Source organism: Hevea brasiliensis, chromosome 17, assembly GCF_030052815.1.
Source record: "Hevea brasiliensis isolate MT/VB/25A 57/8 chromosome 17, ASM3005281v1, whole genome shotgun sequence".
In the NCBI taxonomy this organism is placed as follows: Eukaryota; Viridiplantae; Streptophyta; class Magnoliopsida; order Malpighiales; family Euphorbiaceae; genus Hevea; species Hevea brasiliensis.
Window position 1 is genome coordinate 11,205,742 of NC_079509.1, and position 17,210 is coordinate 11,222,951.

Consider the following 17,210-nt stretch of genomic DNA (forward strand, 5'->3'; position numbering starts at 1 on the left):
CTCAAAAATCGAAATGAGCTAAAAATTTTCGGACAAAAATTGGACAAACTGCTCGATAGATTTTGGTGTTCTTGGTGCCTATGGAAAGCTCTCGAGGTGTAGATGAGTTTTGGGACAAGAACTGGTCCAATCGGTGGCCAGATCGGCCTGAATCGACCCGAGAAGTTGAACAGTTATGTGCACGTAGGGGAGTTTTTGGGGTGGTTTTCCAGCGGCCTGGAGCGTCAGGCGGCGGCGAGGATGGTCCTTGGAGGCGCGCCGACAATCGAGGAAGGTTGGGGCGGCGGTGGGGCAACAAGGGGAGGGGAGAGGAGAGAGAAAATGGAGATGGGAGAGAGAGCATCGGACGCGCGGGAGAAGGAGAAGAATAAAAGAAAAAGGGCCGATCCGACCCGTATCGGTTCAATTTAGCCAGTTAGATTCAGGATACCCGAAATTGAATTTTTACTCTGCCTTGGAACAAAAAATGAGGCCCAAAAATTTCGAAAAAATTTCATAAAACTCAAAAAAATTCATAGAGTCTAAATATATTTATAGTTTTGCCATGTGATCTTTAAATTAATTTTTAAAAATCATCTAAGTTTCACATTTTCATAAAATTGAACCCGATTTCTAAAATTCGAAAAATTTCAAATAGTTTTTCAAAATTTAAATAAAATAAAATTTAATATTTACCCATAAAATAATAAATTTAAAAATTAGGGGTTTATAGTGTCAACTCTTCTACACTTTTCTTCCAATTCATCTACACACTTCTTCCAATTATTATTTCTCTACTTTTATCGGAATAAAAAGGTGTTGGGCAAAGAAGAGAGAAATAAGAAGAAGTTGTTAAGAACCTCTCAAAAAAAGGTATTTTTTCTCTTTTTTTTTTTAGCTTTATTTATTAATCATCAAGTAAACTAATTATCTATTATTTTTTTATCATCAAGTAAATTAATGATCTATTATTTATATTTTAATTCATCTCTTATTTGAATTTTTTTAGAGAAATATTTTTTATTCTTAAGTATTAGAATATAAATTTTAAATATTTCTTAAAATAATTAAATGGAGGGGAAAAATACTTGATGAATTTCTTCTAAAGTTATTTTATTGGTTTATAAAAAGCTTGCGTCTTTTTCAATTTGGTTTTTAATGTCAAGGTGATTTTGAAACCTAAGATTGATATTGATTTATGAGGAGGAATTGATTATTAATTTCTTAGTTATTTAAATGTCCAAATTAAGATTGAGATTCTTCTAATATGTGTTTGATGAGATGATGTCTAATTTTTTTCCTTCTTTAAAAATATTAATTATTATGATTATTTTTATATCAAGAGAAGTAAAATATAGGAAACAAAAATAATGTTACGACCTAACCTATGAGCTGAACCGGCACTAGGGCCTGGGTCAGCCTAAAGCCTCCGAAGCCCGTAGTAAGTCTAACTATTCCTCAACTCAATCTTAAGGCCCCTTTGAGCCCAATTTCAAGAATTCAACCGGACAGAGTCCGGCCATAAAATAGATCATACAACGGGGAGTTTTTGACTCGCCGGACCTGTAAACACAATATATAATAATTTGGGGAGCTCAGCTCACTCTCCATATAATCATAATACCATAAACTCAATTGGGAGCTCAACTCCCTCATTCAATCCCATCAAACATACATCGAACAATTTTATAAATCTAACACAGCAATTATAATACAGATCCAAATCAAATAAGTACTTCTAACACATGCGGAATTCTAAGAGTTAGTAAAATTATATAAACATTATAAATATTAATGGATGACTTGCGAGGGAGAGAGGCATGTTAGAACTCAACAAGAAATCTCTTGCATCCTGAAAAAATAAGGTGAACAGGAGTGAGCGTTCGACTCAGAGAGTAAAATACCAATTTTAACTATAATTTATATAACTACTTAAAACTGATGCATCCTAAAGAGTGGAATACAACACTATCAAAATTTGTATATACATCACATCATAACAGCAAAAAGATAATTTGGAGCACTCACACACCCAATAATATTTAAACAGTACATATATGGAAGCTGATCCCCTATACAGCTCTCTTAATCCAACCTCTGTCAGTGAGTGTCTCTCAAGCCAGACTTTCGCTTAATAAACCAAATGCAGGGGCCAGCGAGTGTCTTTCAAGCAGCGTCTACCCATCCTATCCATCCAATACCACACACCACACGCACGTCAACGCACGTACACTACTCCAAATTACCATAAACAACAACCATGACACTTCATTAATTAAGAATGTATTATAAAACGTACCTAGTGTTTAACTACATAGATACATATTTATAAGTGATGCATGGACATGCTTGAACATATAATAATATTGAAATTATAATTAAAATTAATATTTTACTCACAGACTTAAACCGAGGTCACTGCTGTGGCTGGGCGGAGGAAGAAGGCTGTCCCGGCTCACCTAATAAATTTTATTGTAATTTTTAATATATTTGACTAAACACAAGTTTGAAAAAGACCAAAGGCACCCTAAATCGTACTGAAAATTCGGCAGAGTCTCCCCTATATCTAGGACCTACCCAACCTGCAAAAGGGTTCAAAATGCACTTCTATATCTACAACTCAACTACATCACGTGGCCCCTCCTGGGCCCACCCAAATGGTCAACAACCACAATTTTAAAAAATTATAATTTAGTCCCTACAATTTCTCCTTTTTGCAAAAACTACCCAAATGATCTCTAAAAATTTTAAAACTTTGTCCTGCGGTTCTTAGCAATATTATTGAGCTAATGCAAAAGGAATTATATTTTTCTAACATACCACGAATATTTTATAGATTTTTAATCGAAATCAGGCACTAGATAATTAAGAAAAATGAGAGTTCGGGTTTACCTATGCCAATTTCGACCCCTGGAGACACGTCTAGGACGTCTGAAAATGGTGGGGTAGCCTATACTCTGAACCCGGTTCTGAAGCTTTCCCGATAGTCTGTTTGCCCGGCCCGAAATTACAGACTCGAGCAACCGTCGAATTTCCGTGAAGTGAATATACCAATGCGAAGCCCACATCACAGGGGTTAGTATATAATTTTTACGGAATTTTCTAAACTCATTTAATGCTCGAAAAAATACTGCGAAGTTATGTGGGATTCACTGGAAAACAGTGTCAGAAAAATTTGAAATGGGTATTACCATGAAGCTCTCGATGAGTGGAGCACTCTGGTACTCTCGAATTTTTGGTGGGATTTACTATTTTCGAGAAATCTAACTCAAAAGTCAAAATGGGCTAAACTTCCCGAGCAAAAATTGGATAAACCGCTCTATAGATTTTTGTGTTCTTGGTGTCTATAGAAAGCTCTCGAGGTGTAGATGTGTTTTGGAATAAGATCCGGTCCAATCGGTTGTCGGATTGGCTAGATTTTGATCGGGAAGGCGAAACAGCGCGCTACACGCGTAAGGGTCTTTAGGGGCATTTTTTCAGCGTTTCAAGTAGCTGCCAGCAAGGGGGAGGCTGCCAGGGCGGTCGCCGATGTGTGGGAGAGGGAGAGGAGTGGCTGGCCGGCAGTGGAAAGGAGAGAGGAGAGAGAAAACAGAAGAGAGAGAGAGAGAGAGAGAGAGAGTATCGGGGTTCGCGAGGGAAGGGAAAAGAAAAAGAAGATGACCGGTCTGATTTGATTGGTCCGACTCCATCCGATTCGGTTCGACCAATCTGATTTAGGATACTCGAAATTAAATTTTTACTCTGCCCTGGGACAAAAATGAGGTCCAAAATTTTCAAAAAAATTCTAGAAAGCTCATAAAAATCCATAAAGTCTAAATATATTTTTAGTTTTGTCATGTGATCTTTAAATAAATTTTTTAAAAATCATCAAAGTTTTATATTTTCAAAAAATCGAACCCGATTTCAAATTTCAAATAATTTCCTAAAATTTAAATAAAATAAAATATTAATATATACCCATAAATAATTAATTTAAAAATTAAAGGTGTTACAAATAATATAGCAAGCCACTAAGCTACATAAATGCAATAGATACCCAAGAACCTTACCAATTTGTTATAGGACTAACAGAAGGAGGTGTTATAGTCTTTGAGCCTCTTCAGTCCAATATTATTAAATTGATTTACAACCAAGTTGTGATCATCTTCTTACCAAGCCAAAATAGTAACTGTGAATTGCATATACAAATTAGCCCCAACTAAGACATTTGATTCATTTTTCCTCATTTATTTGTAATTGCACAAAATTTCAAAAAGTTACATTTCTAAAATTTTAAAAAGTTACATTTCTAACTTCAATAGAATCAGATATTGGGTATCAATTACATTTAAAATCTCAGTCTCAACAAGCTAACTATTAAGAAAGAAGTATCCGATATTATAAATTTTATGGAAAGAAAATAAACAACAGAAAGAAAACATAAATCTAATATAATCAAATTCTAAGTTTAAGCCACTGATTACATTTATCCATTTCCTCCGAGTCTCCAACTCAATTTACCACTTGGTCTTCAATTTTTATAATAAAATATTGATATTATTTAAATTTTTAATAGAAAAAATTTAAATATATTGATTGATTAAATGTTTAATAGAAAAAATTTAAATATATTGATGGATTAAATGGATGGTCCCAAAAATTAGTTTAAAAGTTCATGGAAAAATTATCTTTTTTCTTTTTTATTTTTTTAAAAAATAAAAATATTAGCTATTTTTAATATATTAATTATTATTGTTATTATTATATATTACTAAAACACATAACATTTTTACTGCTTCTAAAAAACAGTAAAAGTATCATTTTACCCTTTTTTTTTTTACTTATTTCTCAATTAACACTTATTGACTCCTCTATTTTCAAGAAAAAATATCATCTTTTATTTTATATTCTAAAATGACAATAACAAACCGCCTCCCCTCCCCTTATTATTATTATTATATATTACTAAAACACACAACATTTTTACTGTTTTTAAGAAACAGTAAAAATACCATTTTATCATTTTTTTACTTATTTCTCTATTAACACTTTCTGATTCCTCTATTTTCAAGAAAAAATATCATCTTTTTTTTTATTCTAAAATGATACTCAAAATTATTGATTTATTTTAATAATATTTATTATGCCTTTTTTTTTTCTCTATAAACACTACTTTAAAATAATAAGATTTTGATTGACATTATTATTATTATCTAAAAAATATTAAAAAAATATATCTATAGACTTTTTTTATAGCATCTATTTAAAATTTTTAATTTATTAAATTGTGTAAATTTAATTTATAAGCAATAAATACTTAAATTTACTTTGCTCTTAAAATCTAATTTAATAACAATATATTTAATTTATTTTTTAATAATTAAAAATCTTTAAAAACAACGTGAATATACTTTATTTTTAAATATTAGATGAATTACCATAAAAATAATATTATGCTTTTTTTAGATGAATTAATCAATTCACTTTTTTAATAATTATTATTATTATCTTCTTTTATTACTAGACTCTATAGTTAAATATTTTATATTATTAAATTATACTTTATTAAATTTATTATAATAAATAAATAATAAATAATATATTATTAATATTAATTGATCTTAAATTATAATATACATAGATAACTAATACATAATATATGTAATGAATAAGTTTTAGTTTTATTTAAATTTATATTAAATATTATTAACTATTAATATATAATAATTTCGTTTACAAGATATAAACATAATATTTTATATTATTATAAAATACAGTTTAATATATTTTTAATATAATATTTTATTTATTAATTATATTAATATAATAAAATAAAAAAATATCTACAGCATCCCGCAGAGAGTTTTAATGTTTGTATATAACTAAAACAAATAACTTTTTTTACTGTTTATAAAAAACAGTAAAAAAGTAATTTTATCATCAAACAAGCAACCACTTTTACTGTTCAATGGATAATTTTATCATTTTCATTTTTATTCCTTTTCATTTTTGTTTTAAAAAAATTTAATAGCCTCAAAATTGTAACATATTAAAGAGCATAGCAGAATATATATATATATATATTATTTTCCTTTTCAATTTTTGATTTTAATTTTAACTGTTCTTAAATTATTTAATTATTATTAAAAATAATTTTATTTATAATAAAGTGAATTACATTTTATTTTATTTGTTTTGATTCTTTATTTTCAATATTTTAATTTTTTTTATTTTTAAAAGTAAAAACTTTCTTTTCAAATTTTTAATGATATATTTTAAAATTTTTTGAAATGCTAATTTATTATTATTTTTTCCTTTTTTAATTAGTTGAATCTTTTAAACTAAAATAAATGAGTCCCCTTCAAGTAATTTGGATATTTTATTTATTAATTGCTTCTAAATTTTATTAATTTATTTTAATTTTTAAAGCTTTCAAAATTATAACATATTAAAGAGCAGAGTTTATATATATATATAAATTATTTGCCTTTTCAAATTTTGATTTCAATTTTAATTGTTCTTAAATTATTTAATTATTATTAAAAATAATTTTATTTATAATAAAGTGAATTACATTTTATTTTACCTGTTTTGATTCTTTATTTTTAATATTTTAATTTTTTAAAACATTTTTTTTATTGTTAAAAATAAAAATTTTCTTTTCAATTTTTTAATGATATGTTTTGAAATTTTTTGAAATGCTAATTTATTATTATTTTTTCCTTTTTTAATTAGTTGAATCTTTTAAACTAAAATAAATGAGTCCCCTTCAAGTCATTTGGATATTTTATTTATTAATTGTTTCTAAATTTTATAATTTATTTTAATTTTTAAAGCTTCCAAAATTATAACATATTAAAGAGCAGTGTGTATATATATATATATATATATATATACATAATTTGCCTTTTCAAATTTTGATTTCAATTTTAATTGTTATTAAATTATTTAATTATTATTAAAAATAATTTTATTTATAATAAAGTGAATTACATTTTATTTTATTTGTTTTGATTCTTTATTTTCAATATTTTAATTTTTTTTATTGTTAAAAGTAAAAATTTTCTTTTCAATTTTTTAATGATATATTTTGAAATTTTTTGAAGTGCTAATTTATTATTATTTTTTCCTTTTTTAATTAGTTGAATCTTTTAAACTAAAATAAATGAGTGCCCTTCAAGTAATTTGGATATTTTATTTATTAATTGCTCCTAAATTTTATTAATTTATTTTAATTTTTAAAGCTTTCAAATTTATAACATATTAAAGAGCAGAGTTTGTGTGTGTGTATATATATATATATATATTATTTTCCTTTTCAAATTTTGATTTCAATTTTAATTGTTCTTAAATTATTTAATTATTATTAAAAATAATTTTATTTATAATAAAGTGAAAAACATTTTATTTTACCTGTTTTGATTCTTTATTTTTAATATTTTAATTTTTTAAAACATTTTTTTATTGTTAAAAATAAAAATTTTCTTTTTAATTTTTTAATGATATATTTTGAAATTTTTTGAAATGCTAATTTATTATTATTATTATTTTTTTAATTAGTTAAATTTTTTAAACTAAAAGAAATGAGTCCCCTTCAAGTCATTTGAATATTTTATTTATTAATTGTTTCTAAATTTTATTAATTTATTTTAATTTTTAAAGCTTCCAAAATTATAACATATTAAAGAGCAGAGTATATATATATATATATTATTTGCCTTTTGAAATTTTGATTTCAATTTTAATTGTTCTTAAATTATTTAATTATTATTAAAAATAATTTTATTTATAATAAAGTGAATTACATTTTATTTTATCTGTTTTGATTTTTTATTTTCAATATTTTAATTTTTTTAAATTTTTTTTTATTGTTAAAAGTAAAAACTTTCTTTTCAAATTTTTAATGATATATTTTGAAATCTTTTGAAATGCTAACTTATTATTATTTTTTTCTTTTTTAATTAGTTGAATCTTTTAAACTAAAATAATTGAGTTCCCTTCAAATCATTTGGATATTTTATTTATTAATTGTTTTTAAATTTTATTAATTTATTTTAATTTTTAAAGCACATAAATTCAAATTATTTTTTCTGTTTCCTTTTTTTTTGTTATTATCAATTTTTTTATTATTTTATTTCATTATTAAATTTACATTAGTTATTATTTTCGATAATTTTATTTTATGATATAATGACTTTCACTTTATACATTAACGTTATATAAATAAAATATCAGAATTCTATATTATGTTGTTAATCTATTTTACTAATATTACTCATATTATGTTGTTAATTTATTTTACTAATATTACTTACACCACATTTTTCTTTTCATAAACCACTATTTTAAAATAGTAATGTAATTATTATTATGTAAAAAATATTAAAAAATAATATCTATAAAGTTTTTCATAATATTTATTTAAAGTTGTTCAGCTGAGCATTTGGTTCGAACAAAATCATTAAAATTGAATTAATCGAATTATCATATTTTAGAAATCGAACCAAATTGAAATGAATAAAAAATGAATTAAAGCAAACTGCTCTATTTTGGTTTGGTTCAATTTAAACTGATCAGTTTTTGAGTTTTGATTGGTTTTTTAATTTATTTTTATTTTCAAATTATTTGGTTTGATTTTAACCTTATTTGAACCTAATAACCATTAATCAATGAAATTAAACAATTTATATATATAAAATTACATATAATTCATAAATTCTCTATAAAAATAAATCAATTTAAAAATAAATAAAGTAATTTGGTTCAGTTCGGCTCAACCAATTTTTTTCTCTTCAAAACGAACTAAATTGAAATAATCAAAATTCTTAAAATGTAAAATCGAATCGAACTAAATTATCTTAAAAAACGAATTGAATTATTGAATTAAGGCGATTTGGTTTAGTTTATTCGGTTCAAATCGAATATTATTCACTCATAATTAAATATGCAAATTTAGTTTATAAGTAACTAATAATTGAATTTTATTTACTTTTAAATTGATTAAATGATTTTAATAATTATTAAAAAATAATTTTATTTATAATTTATAAGTATAATAATTATATTCTTATTATAAAATAAAATTAAATATATTTTTAATATAAATATTTATTTATTTATTAATTATATTAAAAAAAAAAATAAAAAAAAATCCGAAACACCGTGCTAATATTTAGAGCTTGTAAATTCTATTTTTCAATTAAGTTAGAAGGCCTAAAGTAATTTAATCAATTGGGTAGTTATACGCAAGTAAAAAGGTGAAGAAAAAAAAAATTATAGCCTTCTAGATGAGCTTATAAAAGAAGAAATACTGTAAATGTAAAAGGCCTCCAACCAATCATTATCAATAATAGGTAAAACTTAATCTCATTAAATTTGTAGTATTACAAGAGATGGATTATAGCCCAAACTCAAAAAAAATAAAAAAATCTAAAACCTAAAGCTGTCTTCGAAGCCTAGGCCTTCCAGACACCACCAGAGAAAGTCAAACTAGATCTTTTTCTCCCAGTGAGCCACTGCAGTGCACCATTGGCCAAAATAAAAGCACCCACAGCACAAATCCGATTCCATGGGTGCCACCACACAGCAAAACTAAGAAAACGATAACCCCAACTAAAATAGAGCAAAGAGGAGAAAAATAAAAATTAAAAAACTTAGAAATAAAGCAGCGAATAATACTCTAATAGCCAAAGTCATAAGCTCTTTTTCGCCTAATAAACTGATGTCCAAGCTCCAGTGTTGCCTGTCACAGCGGCCACCACTAGGGAGAGGAGAGCAGAGCTGGGACTTCAATGAGGACTTTGGATGGCAAGGAGTTCTACCTTTTTCAGCATGATTAGCCCTCATCAGATGCTATTTTCTAAATTAACATAGGCCTTTTATTTACTCCGGTCATGGCCTACTTCCAAAGACTCCTAACACCACAGATATCCAATGGCTATTTTCTAATAAGCTCATATCTGCTACTACTACCCAATATATATATATATAAACCCCACCAGTGGCAGGGAAGGACCTGCGCACTCATTGGGCAATGGAAAGAGAAGAGCAATTAAATTTATAATAATAATTATAATAATAATTTAATTTTATTTGAATTATCATTTTTTCTACGTACAGCTCTTTTTGAAATTAATTATGCATTAATATCTAAATTTTTATTTTATACTCATATTGAGATATTGTTATTTAGATTTAATTAATTATAAATTAAGATGTAATATGTATAATGAGATTTATAAATTAAATAAATAAGACTTTGGAATTAATGATAAATTATTTTATTCGTTCTGAAAAAATTTATTGAAATTTAATTTATTATTATTTTTATTTGTTGCATTAAATTTTTTTAAAATTATTTATTATATTTAAAAATAGAGGAATTTTAATTATTTTTAAAATTTTTTTATTTTTATAAAATATAATAAATATTTAAAATATTTTTTAATTATTTATTTATATATATTTATAATAATTTATTATATAAAATTTAAATATGAAAAATAAAAAAATAATAAAAATAATAAAATTTAAGTCATAAATATATCAATACATATTATATATCGGCACAAGATGTACGAATACACGCAAGAATTTCACTTCTCAATAAAAATGCCGACACCAAATTGGGCCACCTTCGCCCCACAATCTGCTGCGTCACTAATGTTTGTCTAGATAGCTCCCCCGTGTCACTTCTCTCGCTGCCTCTAGCACACTGTCCCATCTCTCTCTCTCTCTCTCTCTCTCTCTCACTCTCTTCACTCTTCTGTGATTCTGCAAGAGAACCTTTTTCTGGCCTCCATTGATACCCTCCAAAGCTCTATACCGCTAATCCCTGTTAACCTTTGTCTGAGCAGTAATGGCCGTTATAGTGCTTGGAATGCTGATGTTGGTAATGACTGGCCATGCTAGTAAGCTCCTGAAGTAACCCTTTTCTTTTCCACTTATTTTCTTGCTTTTTTACCCCTCTTCTTAAGCGGCTAATTTTAGTCCTTACAAATAAAACAACTGATCTTGCCTGCAATTGGACATTTCTTTCTAATTTTAGTCCTTACAAATAAAACAACTGTTCTTGCCTGCAATTGAACATTTCTTTCTTTTAAAAAAATTTTTTTTTTTGATATTTTTCTCTACAAGTGCAACAAATAAATACCTTTTGTACAGTGTTATTTTCTCTTGCAAACTGTTTTCATGGAAATACTCTTTTTCATAATGTTGCTAGCCCTGGTTTCTTTCTTGCTTTTTGAGAGGGTTTCTCTCTCTCTCTCTCTCTCTCTCTCTCTCTCTGTTAAGCTATTTACAGGTGCTAAAGATGGCATTTTTTTGTTTTTCCAAAATCCACCTTCATCCCTAATTTTCTTGATCATATTTCTTTTCATTTTATTTTCTGTAGCCCATGCTCTTTATTTTCAAAGCCTACCTCATTTTCCTGTTTCTTTTTTTAGTTTTTTGTTCTAATATTATTTATTGTTCTTGGTTAGGCTGCACATGGTGTGTTTGCAAGGATATGTCTGATGCAGTCCTTCAAAGGACTTTGGACTATGCTTGTGGAGCTGGGGCTGATTGTGGTCCTACCCATTCAAATGGTGCTTGTTACCAACCTAATACCGTGAAGGCCCATTGCTCTTACGCTGTTAATAGCTATTTCCAAAAGAAGGGCCAAGCTCAAGGCTCTTGTGATTTTGCAGGCACAACTACCATTTCTACATCTGATCCTAGTAAGCCATTGCTTAAATCCCTCACTCTTCAGTATCTAAATATGTTTCATAAAGCAAACAAAGCACCCATTTTTTCTTACCCTTCCATTTTGTGTGATTCATATAGGTTATAGTGGCTGTTCTTATCCGGCTACCGTCAGGTATATTGCTTTTATTTCGCTTTTGGTTTTTGGTGCATTTATTGCTATTCTTCTGTTCTGGTTTAGCTGCTCTTTTTTTTTTTTTTTTTGGCATTTCAAATTTTAATGATTAAAATAAATGTGTCGCTTTTAAGCATAGTGATTGAGGGGTGGTCTTAACCTTTTTTGTTAAATGGGGCACCCCTTCTTTCTTGGGGGCTAGATGCCAAGACAAGACAGGCTTGGCAGCTAGCTATTGTTCTTGGCTTTCCTGAAGCTAATTAGTTTAAAATTTATTGAATTTGGAAGAATATACCATTTGTGGGAAAGTGAATTTGTTGGTGGTAACCCTTTATTCTTGGTCCCTTGCTCTCACTGACTTCATATTAAAATATTGGATGTGGAAGAAGAATCTAGGGCATAGATTTAAAATTCACCGTGTCTGAGGTCTTAGTTCACATTGAAAAGAGTAAGGAAATGAAAAAGTGAGTCAGGAATTTCATGGTATCTGCCTTTGTGCTGTTTGATATTTTGGCTGAAACAACTTCAAGATAGTTACACCAATCAAAATTAGTATTTAAATGAAGTATGGCTTGCTAACTTGCGTGGAGACCTAGCTCTGTTCGTGTTGGATTGTGTAGATTCCTCTGCTTCAGAGTACCTTTGGCTTCATAAAGGGCAAATTTATTTATTTATTTATGCGGGATGGGCATCTTTCCTTATAAAAATAGGCGAAAAGGTTGCTTTTTGCAAGTGTTTTGGTTCTCTATCAACTGTTTTCTTGCTGGTGATGCTTTTTGTAAGTGAAATGCATGACAGAAACCAACCCACACCCCCCCCCCCCCCTTCCCTGCTCTCTCTGTCTCTCTCTCTCTCTCTCTCTCTCTCTCTCCTATGAGGCTATCTCCTTTAGTCCCTCTCTCTCTCTCTCTCTCTCTCTCCTATCAGGCTACCACCTTTAGTTAGATTCGAAATGAGCTCTTCTTGACATCTTGACTCATATTGCAATTGCATGATGATGTTCTTGATCATTTGGCCATTTGCTAGTTGGTGAAGAGTTTCACTTGCATAAAAAAGAGGCTGCAATAATTAGGATCCATTGCCTTTTTAAAGTTAAAATTTTATACTAGAACGGATATTATAAAGGATGCCAACTTGTATAAAGAGAATAATGTGCATCATATAAACCATGCTATGCCACTACCATTTGAGCTCCCTCTAATATGATTAAGATTAAGATTTTTGTAACAATTTTTTTTTTTAATTAGAGAAGATTTTATTCACGTACTGTAGCAATTCTGACTGTTGATCCGGACATGAACTTTTTTCAAATATTTCTTTCAAAATATGAAAGGAAAAAGGCACTACAATGCCATTTCTTGGGGATGTGTCTTTAGTCAAAAAGTGTGATAAGGGAGGGACGGCGGAGTATGGCAACAAGACTTTTTTTACTTTGAAGAACTGAGTGTTTGCTGCCACTTCCATGGTGGGGCTTTTTTATCTTTCTCTTTTGTTTAAATTTTCATAGTTACCTCAAAAGTCTTGGGATGAATGATTATATTGGGATTTGAGCCATCTTTTGAAATTTGGATTTCTTGAGAACTGTACATGTGTGGTCCCACAATTCTAAAATTGTTTCTGCATTTATTTGGATCATTTTTCTCAAGTAGCTGGTTTAGTTTGGTAAAACACATTTTTTGTTACTTGAACTATGGTAATTAGCAGTATGGGACACCTGGGACTGCCAAATTTTCATGACAAGCAGCCAAAATATTGGTAGTAACAGTGATCAGGGCTGTGTGTGCTTCAGTTATGTCCTCAATGTTTAATTTTAATAGTGTACTAGCAATGACCTATGTATTCGTAGATCCCAACATAAAGCAGCTTTTTGCTTCTTTTTCCCTTGCCTATTTCTCATTGATTTAAGTACGAAGCTTAAAATATGAAAAGGAAATCTTTGAATGTTTACAACATAAATGCCCTTATATAGAGCTGAAGAGTTGCTACAACTGCATTTTGGATTGCAGTTCTGCATTCCGTATGCAACCTTTGAGAAATGCATCAAAGGATGTTGATTAACCAACCAGTGAAAAGGAGCTCCTTGTGTCGTGACCTATTTAATTTTTGCTTAGTTTGGAAAGACTGTATCCCCTATTTAAGTTCATATTTTCAATTTCTCTATTTCTTATTAAAATGTCGAACCTAGTCTAAAACCAGTTTCTTTAACTGATGTAAAGAGTCCAAATATCTTGTCTTAATTTCTAAATTTTGGTGATGAGGCGGCATTAAATATGTTGTAAATTAAAGCACATATTCATTTTAGTAATAAGCTACAGCATATGAAGTTCACCTGCCTATTCCATCACCGTCCATTTGTAATTTCAGATGACTGCATTTGAAATGTCAAGGAAGCTGCTTTTTTTCCAGCTACTTTTACAAAATAAGACAGATTCCAAACTGTGCAAGTCTAATCAAACAATTATATGAGTGTGATTGATGAAGTTTTCGCCCTTAATGTGGATGGACCTGATGTGATTATCATATCGGTTTGGATAATGCAAAGCCAAGAACTTGTACTGCTGGACGGTTGGGTCCATGCTTGATGCTTTCGCAATCATGTTAACTTGTATGCATGTTTTTGCCAGTGGTGAATTTACTTGTAGCAAACCGGTATGATCTCGTTAAGTTTGTGTTTTTAACATTTCAAAGCATTAAAAAAAAATGGTGTGCTAAGTTATGGAATGTTCTGGTGCAAAGGATTATTTGTTGACTCTTGCTTTGCTTTATTCAGTGCTGCAGGGACTAGCACAACTACTCCAACTCCAGTCACCACAAATCCATCTACCACCACACCTTCAAACGCCACCCCATCCAACGCCACACCAACAATCACTACTCCATACACTACAACACCATCCAATGGAGTCTTGGGAGGCATTGGCAATGGTGTAAGTCCAACAGGAGCTGGAATAAACACAGACATCAGTGATGGTGGGTTCAGAGTGCCAAACACTAGCTGGTTCTCTTTCTTTGTAACCTTCTTGATCTTAGGCTTGATGCTTTTGTGGGGTTGAAGATGCAAAAGTGTGGCCAAAATGGTGGTTGCTTAGGTGGGGTAGGGTACTGCGATTGATGCTGGATATTAATGTGCAATTGTATGCATGTGATTCTGCTGTTCGTTTATCTAAGAAACATGCTAGCTAAGTTTTTGTTTGTTTCTTCTCTCTTATTAGGGCAAAAAAATGGCCTTCTTATTCCCTTTGGGTAGTTTTGTGGTCACTGGTGGGACAACTCTATCTGTTTTTTTTTCCTCTGTGTTTGAAAATCTAGATTTAGATCTACAAGACCAGTAATTTAGTCTAAAGAGAGTTTGGACCCACGTTCTAATCAGTACTGCAAAACTTGGTTGCTTACCTTTAAATATTTTGAGCAACCAGTGTATGTACGTTTGCATACATTTTCTGATTTGGTGAGTCATAGGCAGGTAAGTAGTCTGATTATAAGAAGGGGTTTTCAACTTTGCCACTGGCAAATCTTGTCATGGGCCAAGACAATCTTTTGTATGTAGAAAAGGGTCCATGGAATACACCGACAGCTTTAAGCCTGTATGGTTCTTATACATCAGCCATAGAGAAATTATGCACCAGCTAATTAAGCAGACTGGTTTGCGCCTGCGCATGGTTCTTGCTTGTGTTAAATGAATGGGCCCGGGAATTGCTTCTTTGTGGTGTTTTATTAGGTGGTGGGTGTGATGTTAATTGGCCATAGAGTCATTGATCTCATTATTCTTGTAATAAGGGGTTTACAGTTGGAGTCTTTGTCTTTTATTTATTAGATTAGATATTAATAAAATTAGTAGGTGGTAAGTGTGGGGTTCAGAGGTGGAGATTAGATTAGATGTTAATAAAATTATTAGGTGAATGAGAGGAGAGTTTAGAGTTGGAGTGTTTCAATTAAAGTGTTTGGGTATAAGGGTTAGATCCACTGCTTTTCAAAGGGAGAATTCAAGTTCGATCATCGGGGAAAAATAATCACAAACCCCAGAAGAATTAGTCTCCTCTTATGGATTTGCAAAACGGGCATAAAGAGATACTTTCACGAGTTTATCAAAAAAGTTTTGAGTATTTCATTTATTAGATATTAATGACATTATTTGGCGGATTAGGGGGAGGATTAGGGGGAGTATTTCATTTCCGAAGGAACTAGAGTTACATCTCTTTTCCATTTCCATTCAAGAGTTCTTATGTGTTTCCACACCTCTTTGAGACCCCGAAAAATGGACAAATTCCTTTTCTTAGGAACACATACAAGATTCGTCACTACAAAAAGGATAATGGTAACCCCACCATTAACTATTTCATTTATTAACTACTTCATTTATGAATTTCATAGTAATAGAAATAAAATACATGTATATCCTACCGAGACAGAATTTGTGACTTGCTATCCTCTTGCCTAGCAGGCAAATATTTACCTCCGTGGAAAGGATGATTCATTCGGATCGACATGAGAGTCCAACTACATTGCATTGTCAGAATTCATGTTGTATATTTGAAAGAGGCTGACCTCCTTGCTTCTCTCATGGTACAATCCTCTTCTCGCTGAGCCCCTTTCTCCTCGGTCCACAGAGACTAAATGTAGGACTGGTGCCACAGATTCATCACGGAAGAAAGGACTCACCGAGCGGGATCGCTAACTAATACTATTAGAATAATAATAGTATAGAAAATACTAATTGAATTAGAATAGTATATACTATTAGAATAGAAAAGAATTGTCTTTCTCAGTATACTTTCCCTGCTGTTAGTGCTCTGGCGTGCTTTACGCAATCGATCTCATCATATAGATATCACTTCAACACAACATAGGTCATAGAAAGGATCTCTGAGACCCACCAAATCACGAAAGCCGGGATCTTTCGGAAAATGGATTCCTTTTCGAAGAGTGAATAACAGCTTGTTTAAGCTAATAATAACAAGTCAATTTTGGATCAAATTCGTGATTTTCCTTGGGAGTTGTCGTGAAGTAATTGGAATGTAATAATATCGATTGTTAAAGATATAGAAGAAAATGTTCTCTATTGATTCAAACGCTTGTACCTATGGGATAGGGATAGCGAAAGAGGAAAAACCGAAGATTTTACATAGTACTTTTGATCGAAAAATCAATCTGATTTATTTCGCTCAATGAGAAAACAATGAGAAAATGGGTCGATTCTACAGGATCAAACCTATGGGACTTAAGAAATGACGGAAGGGAATAAAAAAGAAATAAAAAAGAAAAGAGAGGGAAAAATAATATAGAAAAATAAAAATGAAGTAGAAGAAACTAGATTCCAAATGAACAAATTCAAACTTGAAAAAATCTTTTTGATTCTCGACGAATGAGGGGAAAAGGGATTGGCCGAGAAAGATCT

General features: G+C 29.7%; 1 protein-coding gene across 1 annotated transcript; it reads left to right on the top strand.

Moving 5' to 3' along the window:
- Positions 1 to 10,600: 10,600 nt before the first annotated feature.
- LOC110655362 (PLASMODESMATA CALLOSE-BINDING PROTEIN 3) lies at positions 10,601 to 15,061 on the top strand. Its single transcript, XM_021811658.2, has 4 exons — positions 10,601 to 10,868; positions 11,439 to 11,675; positions 11,782 to 11,815; positions 14,586 to 15,061. The coding sequence occupies exons 1-4, from the start codon at positions 10,817 to 10,819 to the stop codon at positions 14,866 to 14,868; spliced, it is 606 nt and encodes a 201-aa protein (XP_021667350.1). The 5' UTR covers positions 10,601 to 10,816; the 3' UTR covers positions 14,869 to 15,061.
- Positions 15,062 to 17,210: the final 2,149 nt, after the last annotated feature.

Coding starts and splice junctions, on each gene's coding strand:
- LOC110655362 (XM_021811658.2), top strand. CDS start 10,817: ATGGCCGTTATAGTGCTTGGAATGCTGATGTTGGTAATGACTGGCCAT. Junction 10,869..11,438: donor GGTAATGACTGGCCATGCTA/GTAAGCTCCTGA, acceptor GTTCTTGGTTAG/GCTGCACATGGTGTGTTTGC. Junction 11,676..11,781: donor CATTTCTACATCTGATCCTA/GTAAGCCATTGC, acceptor TGATTCATATAG/GTTATAGTGGCTGTTCTTAT.